At 34.2% G+C, this 12414-nt stretch overlaps 1 protein-coding gene across 4 annotated transcripts in view; it reads right to left on the bottom strand.

The window, feature by feature from the left end:
• Nucleotides 1-12414, bottom strand: part of LOC143238476 (serine/threonine-protein kinase mig-15-like) — a 145969-nt gene that overhangs the window by 106000 nt on the left and 27555 nt on the right. For 3 of the 4 annotated variants that reach the window (XM_076478744.1, XM_076478746.1, XM_076478747.1), the window contains one exon: nt 4008-4064. The exons of the other annotated variant lie outside the window; for it this stretch is intronic. In XM_076478744.1, the coding sequence (XP_076334859.1) occupies nt 4008-4064 (57 nt within the window). The remainder of the gene's footprint in view (nt 1-4007; nt 4065-12414) is intronic. 4 annotated transcript variants of the gene reach the window in all.

Below are 12414 nucleotides of genomic sequence, written 5' to 3'. Positions count from 1 at the left end.
TTACTAATAATAGCGCTATTTTGTAACTATGGGTCAAAGTTGATTGATTATTTGGAATTAAGCACAAAGCTACACAAAGGGCTATATGTAATCTGACCACCACGGGTATCAAAACACGGTTTCTAGCGGTGTGAGTCCGCAGACATGCCGCTGTGCCACTGAAGGGGGGGTGGCTGTTAACGTTACTATGTGTACATAAATAATTTGTATTCTTTAATTTTTATTTAAATATACGAAAATTCTTAATGTTTTATATGACGCAGCGTTAAGCCATATGAGAATATTTCATTCCATTTGTACGGTTTGACTGTAAAAGAAAAAGTTTTAATCAAACAAAGTAGCAGCTGGGGTTACGTCATTAGTAAATTGTGCAAATTAGTATTTGCGATGTTTCTAGCCTTCCTTTGGTTATTTGTTACGAATCTTCGTATATTAAAATCTACCCTTCATTACAGCTCTTTTTTGATAGGGTATATTTCTGCAGTAATTCAGTCATTTTTAGGTTTAGAATTCAGGTTAGAAATACGATACAGCATTTGGCGAGTAATATTCTGCAAAATGGGGTAATAAATAACAATACAAATAATAAAGTTCCCTAATGTTTTAAACATAATATTGACACATGCACTTATTTGACTTATTTAAAAGGTTTAATAAGTATATGTGTATAATTACAATTCATTGAACTGGTGTGTTTATTTATTGTTAAGCACAAAGCCACGCTGGGCCATCTGTGCTGTACCCACCACGAGTATCGAAACTGTTTCTTGCAGTGTAAACCCTCAGCCTTACAGATGAGCCACTGCAGCATGACACTGAATTTGCAGTTATAGCAAAGTCTTTATAATGATAAACTGAAAGGAAACAAAAGTACATCTAACAAAGTATTACTTCATACACACACAACTTGTTCAATACACAAAGGCTTCATAATTCTAAGAAACAGGGAAAACAAACGTATAAGAAAATGCAGGAAGAAATTTCCCACAAAATGTAATCTCAATAATGCTATACCAAATTCTGAATTAGTATTACACTCCTCTGTCCACTGAATAGCTACATTATGGTAACATAACCTAAGACACACACACGACTCACAATATAATTATGAAAAAAGCTATGTTTGCTGTTAAAAACAACAAAATAACAAACTATAAATTAGTTTACAATTCCAATTGAACCATAAGTCAAAACTTTCTAAATGGATTTTAATTTTCCTCAGGAAAAACATACAATTTTAATCTTCAGTTATTAATGAACTAGTATGAAAACGAGTTTCTGTATCCGTATTGTTGTGAATTTTGTATTAGCGAAAAACTTTTCCTAGAATTCTATTGATTAAGAAGTTCCTGCTTCGCTCTGATCTCAGGCCTCATACAGGATTTATATGGTTAAAATTGAGGAAATTAACAAGAAAATTCCAAAGTAGTCTTAACTCCAAAGAATACTTATTTCCGTTTATACTAAATAATACACGTACCAAAAATGACTCAGATACTCGTTTTATCAGAATCGATACTCTGTACAAGGCTTAACAAAATGTCTTCACACCAAAATGAAATACATTTTATTCTTTGAGAATAAACTTTTTTGTAATTACTAGGTATCAGTAATGAACCCTTCAGCTGAACCCTTACTTTTACTGTCAACGGAGATACACACAACTAAACGAAACGAGTAATTTTAAAGCGTGTTCGACTAAACTGGATGACTATTTCTAAGGCCTGTTTTACGACATGGTGTTAGGTGAAGAAGAGGGTCTTGACAACCTACCTTAGTCTTTGCTAAACTGTAAGCACATTTTTCTTATTTTGTACATTGCGATTGAAAATAAAATTATGCCACTTGAATAAAAATTGTAATATTAATATGCAGACAAATGTTTACCTTTTTTGGTCACTGTACGCATATTCCAAATATTTATATTAATTTCATTCAAGAACGTTTTTTAATAGTAAGTCAATAACACCAGATAATTTGGTACATATCGTATTAATGAAATCTCAGTCCGCAGCGCGACACATTTACCAGTAAAGGCCACGCCCAACCTTATTTATATGCGATGCTGAGCATCTGTTACTATTGTATACCTATGCACCTAATACACAAAATATCAATCAGTCATGTATAAGAAAAATGTAGTTTAATGCATATTCATAAGTGAAGGAGTTACTTAGCTGAAATGTTTTTCATTGTTCTAAGACAAAAAATAAAAACAAAACAGCGAAGCGAAAATACATAAACAATTATGCCAGAACCAAACTTTAATCCATATTGTTGTTACCTTTTTCACACTTTTGATTATAACTGTAGTTCTTAACATTAACGTTTTAGAAAGACACAAAGTAACACACCAGACAATCTCTATTGAACTTCTTTTACCTCTAAAACTTTAAACTACTTGTTATTCTATAATAAACATGGATACAGAACACTTAAGAGTTTGTTACGCATAAAGCTACAAAAGGCTATCTGTGCTCTGTCCACCACGGGTATCGAAACCCGGTTTCTAGCAGTTTAAGTACTCAGACACACCACTGTGCCACTAGGAGGCAACACTGAGAGAACAATCTGCGAAATTCATCGTAAATGTGTTTTTTGTTATCGTTTCCTCTCAAGTAGGAAAACCTTCAGAATACTCAAAGGTGGTCACTTGTTTCCTTATCAAAATTCATCTCTCGTAGTTTGCTCTGCATCTGCTCTATGCAGTGATAATTCAGAGTTTTGATCCTATCAAAGCTAGACAAATGTTGTCCCCCCCCCCAAAAAATAGTGTCGTCTAAAGAATGGAAGAAATTTAAGAGTGCAAATTAGAAAGAAAACATTTGTAAATATATTTTGAAATACAAATATGGGTCCTCAAAGATGGTTATCAGCTAAACAACATTACTACAGCAAGTGAAACTAACTAAAATTCCAATTTAACAAACTAGTTCATGGAGTATTTTTGAGAAATTATACGGTTAAAATTTTTAGTTGCGTTACGATAACTCAAATTAGAAAGCTAGTACTCAAACCTGAATGTTATTTTTAACTAGTTTGTGGTACTTAATACTGACTAGCAGATAAGTCAAAATATCTGAAAAACGCAGATTCAAAGCCAATAAGCCAGGAAAATTTGAGAACGCACAGCAAGAAGGGTGGGGGTTAGCACACCCAGCCATGCAAAGAAACATAAATGTTTATTCAAAAACAACGTAACGTATTTTGATGGTTAACAGGCTTATACTGGCTATGAGCAATGACAGTGAAGTAATGATACATCGCACTTTAAAGTTGGTCAAAGATCAAAGTACGATATCTCGTAATCTCTTCATTATCTGCAAACAAGTATTCCAAATACCAACTACAAGAGAGATGTGACCCTTAACTCGTACACTTGAGACGGACTTGTCCTTCTCCAAAGAGCTGACAGACACAGGGGTAACCTGGTACAAGCTTCTAGAAGATAATCATTCCGGTATATAACCTTTACCTTTAAACATATAATTAACACATGAACTTCCGATATGAAGAGAATTTCATAATTACATGTAGAGCAGCTGCGCAGAAATGTCGAGGGATTACGTGAATATATTTTACTTTACATATATTCTATAATAGTCATAGAATGGTGGCATTAACATGCATTTCAACTGTAAAAAAACAGTTTGGTTACAGGCCAAAGCTGCGCTATACACATGCATATTTCGTTTTCGTCAAACTATATTGTTTGTTTATTTTAGATCAAAGCCACATTGGGCTATGTCCACCACGTGAAATTGAACCCCAGACTTTGGCATTGTAAGTCCGTAAACTTACCGTTGTCCCTCCGAGGGACGATATTTTTTATTAATATATTTGTGGCTTCACGAACAAATCTAAGTGTGGTACTGGCTTTGATGTTGATATTTTATTTGCCAATCGCGGCTCGCCGGAGGGAGAAGGTGGGGATGAGTCACGTGCACCTGCACAACGTTCTTTATTGACTTCTGTGAAATTTAGAATGATTTTTTTTTAAGTCTTACCTCGTTAACATCCATGATTTTAATAGCAGCTAACTGGCCAGTTTTAGTATGACGACCCTGAAAAAAACAAAAACGACAACTAAGCATGTTTACAACTTGAATATTTTCTGTATAATTATTCTGACAACAAATTACCACTTAAATAACATTAGGGCAAATACTTATATTGAAAGTGAACAACACAGACTTATTCTTTCACATGAGCACAGCCATCCAGAATTTACTGTTTTTAATATAACGCTTTGAAAAGCACATTTTCAAAAATATCAAACATATGTTTCGTTATACATAGGAACGATGCAGATCATAATAATTAAGGAAAACAAGGGTCAATGTAAATTGTCGAGCACAAAGAAAAAACATTTTTTCTTGAAATAATCGCACCATTGTTTCCTCTTACTCTTTTAATTAAAAACTGCACTCAAATTTATTGAACAAAATGGTAACCAAACTTTATAAATTTTCAAAACTTTAGGCTTAAGAATTAAATAAAGGTATTCAATAATTTAAAAGAATACTTTTATTACGTATACAAAATATATTCTTATACTTATTATTTCATTGAACCAAGTTGTCGATATTATATACATTTATTTATACACCTTAAAAGATATCACTTAATAAAATACATACATGAGAAATTTCAAATTATTTTAAAACTTTAAGTATGTAAATAAAACATTTGCTCGTTACGAATTTTCGCGAACATTTACACACAAGGTTTCTATCTGCGCATATACCTACGCTTAATTACGAACACACTACATGCAAGTAATTTGACTCAACAGCATTCACCACAAACTCATGGAATCAGTTTTATTTGAACAAATACTGGGGTTTGGTCGTCACTTTTGTAAGGCATATCTTTTTTCGCAACAAAAGGGGCACGAGCCCTCGTGTTCTCTGTCCGGACACGCTGATCACGAGCGCAAACCTCCGTGTCACAAAATTAGACATGAATGAGATTAAGATTAAACTTTCATTCGGTCAGCTTCTCTATATTAAACTTCATCTTTCAAACAAGTATCTGAACTTAAAACTCTTCTCTAATGACATCTGGCATATCATTCAGATAGCAACTTGAAATGAAAAAATATGTAGCTTAAACATTATATATTACTACTTAGATATCTAGAATTTCCGCTTATGTACGGTTTTCACAGAAAATAAAATCGTTTAATTTCAAGCTAACAAGATTAGCGAGCTTGTTAAATTCGTATAAAAAATGCCACTTTTTTGTAGTTTAAAACTGCAGAAAGAGATGATTTCGAATTCCCCTGAACTGGTAGTTTTCCGAGAGCAGTCGTTTCCAAACTGTGTCGCGACACGTTGCTGAAAGTGTCGTGTGAATTTCACCAGAGGAAGAACAGTTAAGAATATGTAAACTTTACAAAACAACAAGTACTGCATGTAGAAGTAAAGGTGTCACGTAAATCAAGGTAACCGGGTTAGGGTGTCGTCAGAGAAAAAACCAAAGGGGGAACCATTGTTCTAGAGTTTATGTTGAGCATAAGCTGAGCGATAACTAATTCCAAGAATATTAGAAAAATTAACATTGATATGATGACATTTTGGCTCACGCTTTTATGTTTTTTTCTATGATAATGGCGTTGGTACTTCATGTTTTACAAGCACAAATCTAAAACTAGCATTTATATTTAGTTTCTCAACGAAAGATAACATATCACTGTATTACAAAATGTAAGGGTAACAACCTCCTAATATTACAGCTGTGAAAAGGCAAAACCAATGTTACAAAACAATGCCAACTACCTTCATTTCGTTGTTAAATAAACATGGCATCTTAAGGTCAATTATGTGATCTGACACGCAGATGACTGGTTGTTTAGCCAGTTGTCTAACACGGCATTAACTCAGTTGTTACTTTGAAAATAATTATATTTAACTAAAGACATTTGGATTGTTGACGTATGTGGAAAGCCAGCTAATCACGGCGAGCTGTTACGAATTGACTACGAGTGTCTCAAAGTATCGTTAAAAGAATTTGGAACAGCTTTCAAGACACCCGAACAAAGCAGATGACGCACCACCCTACAAGTAGGCAATCATCATCAGCCAATTCTGGCTATCTGTAATCGCTGGATATTACCACAAGGACTGAACCAGCATCCACACCAATAGTACAATAGGACACTCAGTACACATCCGGTTAGAAAGAGCCGTCTCAAGGCCAGTTTGTAAACCGAAAGTCAAGTAAGGTACATTGCATAAAATAAAGAAACATAACAGCTCGTCTACAGTGGCACAGCACACAAGTGTAATCGTTTGTTAAAGTTGTTAGGCACAAAGCTACAAAGTGGGCTATCTCTGATGTGCCTTCCACGGGTTCGAAACCCGGTTTTAGCATTATAAATCTTCAGGCTTATCGCTGAACCACTGAGAGGCTGTAAACCTGATGGTCAAACTAAATATTTTAAAAGACCCAGACCCAGCGCTTCATTCTACAGCGTGATAAAAGTTATTTTAGGAAACTTGAAACCAAAACAAACCTGACTTCCATATAGATAGCATATAACAATCTAAATGTGGTCTAAGAGAGGAAGACAGAATAAGTATTGTTTGTCATACCGACAACTACAACCTACGGAATACCATTATTCTCATATATAAGAGAGACCATGTACAACTCTGTGTTGCCAAATGCTAAAGCAGCTCTACCTAATTTCAGCCTGACAGATGATAACGATTGTTTACAACGTACAAAGCTGGTCGGCCCACGCTGAAGAATACAGTGGCCTACAAATTCAAACTCGCACGACATGCTCCTGGAAGACGTCACATCTTCTGAACTGATAAGACCCCTAGAAATAACCACTTCAGAGAAACGGTCGACGGTAATCGTAAGACCTTATCAATGTTTTGCCTTTAAACATATTCAATAATTTATGTTCGCATTTCTCAATAATGAAGTTAAATGACAAACTGTTAAAATATGAAGCTATTTCTATAAAATGTTCATTTACCAGTTTCGGTGGTATTTGCGTTTCAAGTCGCACGAGGTATCTTCTGATGTCCGATTTGAATAAAAATTAATGTAGGGGATGTTAGCAATTCGTATGAGTGGTCTTCCGTATCATAACTTAAAAGGTTATAAATTCCGATGATTATTTATATGTAACTAATCTTACCAATGTCAAAAATATACTTATAAATAAATATTTCATGTTCGATTATCTCTCGAGTGTGATATCGGATAGTCAATAAAAAGATAATCATGTGTATATATCTTTTGTTAACAATTAAACATTGAAACGTTGCCCTTTTCTTTTATACTAAAAATCATTTTGAAACGTTATAACGTCTCTTCGCTGGTAAAAACGCATAACTTTTGTTGTATATTAGCACAAGGCTGTTTTACTTGTTTAGGATTATTTATAGTGGATATTTAAGTGTAATATTACCATTTAATTGTTCTAAAAGTATCGAAAAACATTTAAAAAGTTTTGGTCCGCAATGGTCTTTTTATCCTTTTACCATTCTGCAGTCAGTTCAAGATTCATTAATGTTTACCATAAAACTTTCTATTACTTGAGAAACACTAGATATTTGCTCACAAGATTATATGAACATCGTATGTACAAATATTCAAAATCCTTACTGCAAAGTTTATTACATAAATCTTGTTATTTTCAAAACCCTTCTAGAATGTATGGTACAGTACATAATCCGTTGATAAGTTCGTAACAGGATATAATTTTATGTGTGCAATATCAATAAAAGAAAAACCATTTAAAGATTAAATGGTATTATTGCAACTTAATGTAAATTCTCTTATTAGAAAAAGGGTCAATTGATTCAATTTCATAATAATTTTAAGATACTTTTTCATGAGTAATGGTGGATTTACAACAGTCAGGTCAAAGTAAATTAATTAAATTTAGCATTATTAAACGTGTAAAATCCTTACATCCGTGAATTAATTTTTTATACCCTTATTAACACTTTTTAGGTACTTATGTACTACTTTTGAATTTAACTTTGAGGAATTTCCTTAGAAACTCATTAAAGACTGCCTACTGCATATGCTTTCTTACATCATAACTTTACTCAGATTATCTTTTAATCAAACATTGTAAAAAAACTTTCTGGTATAGTTTGATAGCATAGTAACATTTGTATAATGCTGGAACATTTAAAGAAACATCACAAAAATTACGTTTGACTATTATTAAAACTCTCTGGCGTAATATCAAGAACTACAGTCATCCATTGTGACAGTACAAGTCAAAACCGAAGAGACAGAAATTTTGTTTTTCATTCCAAATAATGGATTAAGAAGTTGTAACAGTCAATGAATAATGTTCGTGACAACTGTTAGTATTGAAGTTATTGGTATTTTTTATAAAAAAGGCCTAATTATCATTTGCATTTGTTGCTTTTTATTCGTAAGTTTATTTACGAAAACAATACGGTTCCACGTGCCTTTATTCTTACTGTTGAATGTACGTATATTATATATCAGCCATTTCTTTTCATCAGTGAGTACACACATCTTATAGAATATTGGTGTAAAAGATACTCCAAATATAATTAAAACACACGAACTCAGATATTAGTCCTTTAAACGGATTTTAAATAATTAGTACATAACTCATTAAAGAAGCAAGGTGAGGGGCTGAATTTTGCAGATTTAATAAAATTATCTTACAACTTTCATGAGATTGTTGTTGTTGTTGTTTTTTGGAATTTCGCACAAAGCTACTCGAGGGCTATCTGTGCTAGCCGTCCCTTATTTAGCAGTGTAAGACTAGAGGGAAGGCAGCTAGTCATCACCACCCACCGCCAACTCTTGGGCTACTCTTTTACCAACGAATAGTGGGATTGAACGTAACATTATAACGCCCCCACGGCTGGGAGGGAGAGCATGTTTGGCACGACTCGGGCGCGAACCCGCGACCCTCAGATTACGAAGCGCACGCCTTAACGCGCTAGGCCATGCCAGGCCCTTTCATGAGATGGTATAATGCTTTGATGAAAACATTACGACTATATAGTTCAATATATTTGCTTCATAATTTTTGTCCAAGTACAAAACACAAATATTTTATTATTCCGAGCACTTTGAGAAGGTAAACCATCTTTCTTAACGGGTGAAAAGAAGTGTGGAGAATGATAACAAAAGCGCCCTCTAAAATGTGGTAAACTACAGAAGGAGTTGTAAAACAGACTTTGATCGCACTATTTTGTTCTTATTCTCTTTACTCAGGGTACATTTATTTACACACTGAGAACGATGACCCACTACTATAGACGTTACGTGCGTCTTATTTATAACAGCACCCTTCGTCATCAAGAACCCTTCACTTGTGTTCTGGAATGAGTTGAGTGTCGGTGAACTTGGCAAGTTTGTATTTACCAAGTGTGTGCGCGCGCGTGTGCCAACTTTTCAACAAAATACAAACTACTAAATAGTCTTCTTATATTCTACACATCATTATGAAATAATCTGGTAACTTCATGGGCAATCTCGTAAAATAAAACAAAAATCATGACACGTACAGTCAAGCGTAGAAGTAGTGATAACAATAAACTTCACGATTATATCTTTAAAAACAAATACCCTGAGATCAATGTTTATCTTCAGTATAGATACGAGTAAATAATTATATTGTCTTGCTTTCTTTTGCTCACAAAAGTGATGAGCTCGAAATTTTCAACGAGTTTCTTCCCATGCCCTCTGTTATTAAAAAGTGCTTCACTGAGTTCATTCTTTTAAGCACAACCCAGATGGTTTGTTAAACAAAAATCCTGTTGCAATTTTTCATTTCAGGAACAACAAAAAAGGTCGCTAGCTAGTTTGTAGACTTGTGTGAACAGTATAACAGGAGGGGGTGATTTAGTTTCGCGATCGCGAAGAGCAGCTGTGAGATGATCAAACTATTTAAACACAGGTTTACACGATGAGTGTACTTCACTCGCTACATGTACATTAATTTTGTAGTCTAGGCCGTTGTTCCTCAGACAGGCTGGTTTGTTAGTGCGTGTAGCTTAATGTGTGCTTAACCTCGTACACATAGGACAAGCATAAAATACACTTATAACCGACGCAGTAAAGTACAATATGCATAAATATTCATAATGAAAGCGATATCCGAGTAGTCGAACACATACCAAGGGAAATATCTTCATACAAAAAAATCAAGACGGGAGATTTTTAATTTGCGTCTTATTTCCACAATTGACGTCTTGTGAAACTGTACAAACCCTCAAGAAGAAAGCACAATAAGGAAACTTCCAGTTGTCAAAATAACTTTTACATTGAATGTTTGATAATACACGTAAAGAAATTTAGTTTTCCCTTTTATATTCATAACTTCTATTGTGCAAGTCTAACAGAAACGTTTGCTTGCAGACTATTAAAAGTTATGTATACACACACATACATAAAAAATTATTCGAATTTCAGTTTTCAACAGGTATCGTCATACTGAACATATTTGTTAAGATTAATGAACTATAGCTAATAAGGCTTTACCCCCCCCCTTCCTTAGTTTAACCACAGAACAATCGAACTTAATGTCATAAAACAGAACACAAAAATCCAAGACCTACAATAATTAAAATCGATTGCACAGTTTAACTGGACAACAGTTTTGTCGAATAATGCAGATTTTATATATGTATACACACATGCATAGAGATATACACGTGACTCGATCAACCTGAATTTGTGTTTAAGGAAAAACAATATAGGTATACAAACATAGTAAAAATAACAGTTACTGTTGAATATAAAGCGGTAACCAAATTCAGTTATGTTTCAACTAGCGGATGCAAAACTACACATACACACTAATGAAACGTTCTTCAGTTAACTATGGGGCTCTGCCCTTGTTTTATGGAATACCCTTTCTTTTTTCCCTTTTTTTAAGCTAATAGCATACAGTTTATGCACACGTAACGTATATGAATGCAAAAATTAAACCCTTTGTCTTGGTTGATTCTGCGAGTCACGACATACAATAGCACACACTTATGTTGTTGCATGTTAGTCCCAGTTAAGCGTTAGTGGCACAGAATACCCTACTCGATATTGAAATATTACGTCAACAGTACCAAAAGTTTTAGTATATAAACATACACTATTGTGTAAAAGTTGCGTAAAAGTTTTGTTTCCTGATTTCAACATCAGATTTCTTCAATGGAAATAATACGGTAATGTAAACGTACTAGTTAAATGTTCTTATGCCACACCTATCTCTGTTCCAACTTTATTATCAACTATCAGTATTATTTCCATAAGATAAAAATGTACATGCAATTTTTCTCTCCGAATATAAACGAAACAGTGTCTTCACTTGAGCTTTCGTAAGTTGCCCAATTTCAATAGAATTTATATAAATACAAACAAAATTTGTAGGCGTAATTTCTCAGACTTTTTAGATAAAAGCAGTGAATTATCTAGTTATAACACGTGGCACTTAAGCACCTGTTCGAAAAACAAAATCCATTAGATTACACGCATGACCAAATAAACACAAAGTGTCAGCTAAATGTGACGTAAAAGTCTATACATGTTCAGAGTGTTTCACTGGTTGTATAAAAGTAGCTACACGTTTCATATTTAACCAATCACGTTTTTCACTCACGTAATTATATATACACACACACATTAACATACATACACGTTTAATTTGCTCACTTCCTAAATGTGTGTATTAAGTCTGAGGCTTTGTGTTTATACACAGATCTATTTATCTATTGCAAACAGTTGCAATAAACTTGTTTTATCTACTTCTGATGCAATATTTCTTCATAATATTTTAAGTAAAAAGAAATCTCATATGTATCAGTCAGGTACGTGACACTTCTCGTAAGCACAATAAATGGAAGAGTTGTATCTTATCCGTATCATTAAGTGTTACAAAGTTTCTGGTTGGTAAGTTTGTTTGTTTTGAATTTCGCGCAAAGCTACACGAGGGTTATCTGCGCTAGCCGTCCCTAATTTAGCAGTGTAAGACTAGAGGGAAGGCAGCTAGTCATTACTGCCAACTCTTGGGCAACTCTTTTATCAACGAATAGTAGGAGTGACCGTTACATTATAACGCCCTCACGGCTGAAAGGACGAGCATGTTTGGTGCGACCGGGAGTCGAACGCCTTAACCCACATGGCCATGCCGGGACAGTTGGTACGTATAAGCAAAAACTGTGTCTGTATCCGAGTTTCGAATGTTGAATTCATCTCTCGGTTGAATCAGCGTCAACATCCAAATTCTGTTTCACAGAGCGAAGCTTAAAACAGATGCACGAGGATTGGTAACACAGTAAACAAGGGCATCTGCGTTCCGTAACTAACAAACCAAACATTTTGCACATCACCACATAATTTCATCACACAGGCCAAGCGATTATAAGTATGGAAGACGCAATTTTCAGCTGTTAGTTA

This window comes from Tachypleus tridentatus, chromosome 13 (assembly GCF_004210375.1).
Source record: "Tachypleus tridentatus isolate NWPU-2018 chromosome 13, ASM421037v1, whole genome shotgun sequence".
Taxonomy (NCBI): domain Eukaryota; kingdom Metazoa; phylum Arthropoda; class Merostomata; order Xiphosura; family Limulidae; genus Tachypleus; species Tachypleus tridentatus.
This window is presented reverse-complemented; position numbering and strand designations above follow the sequence as displayed.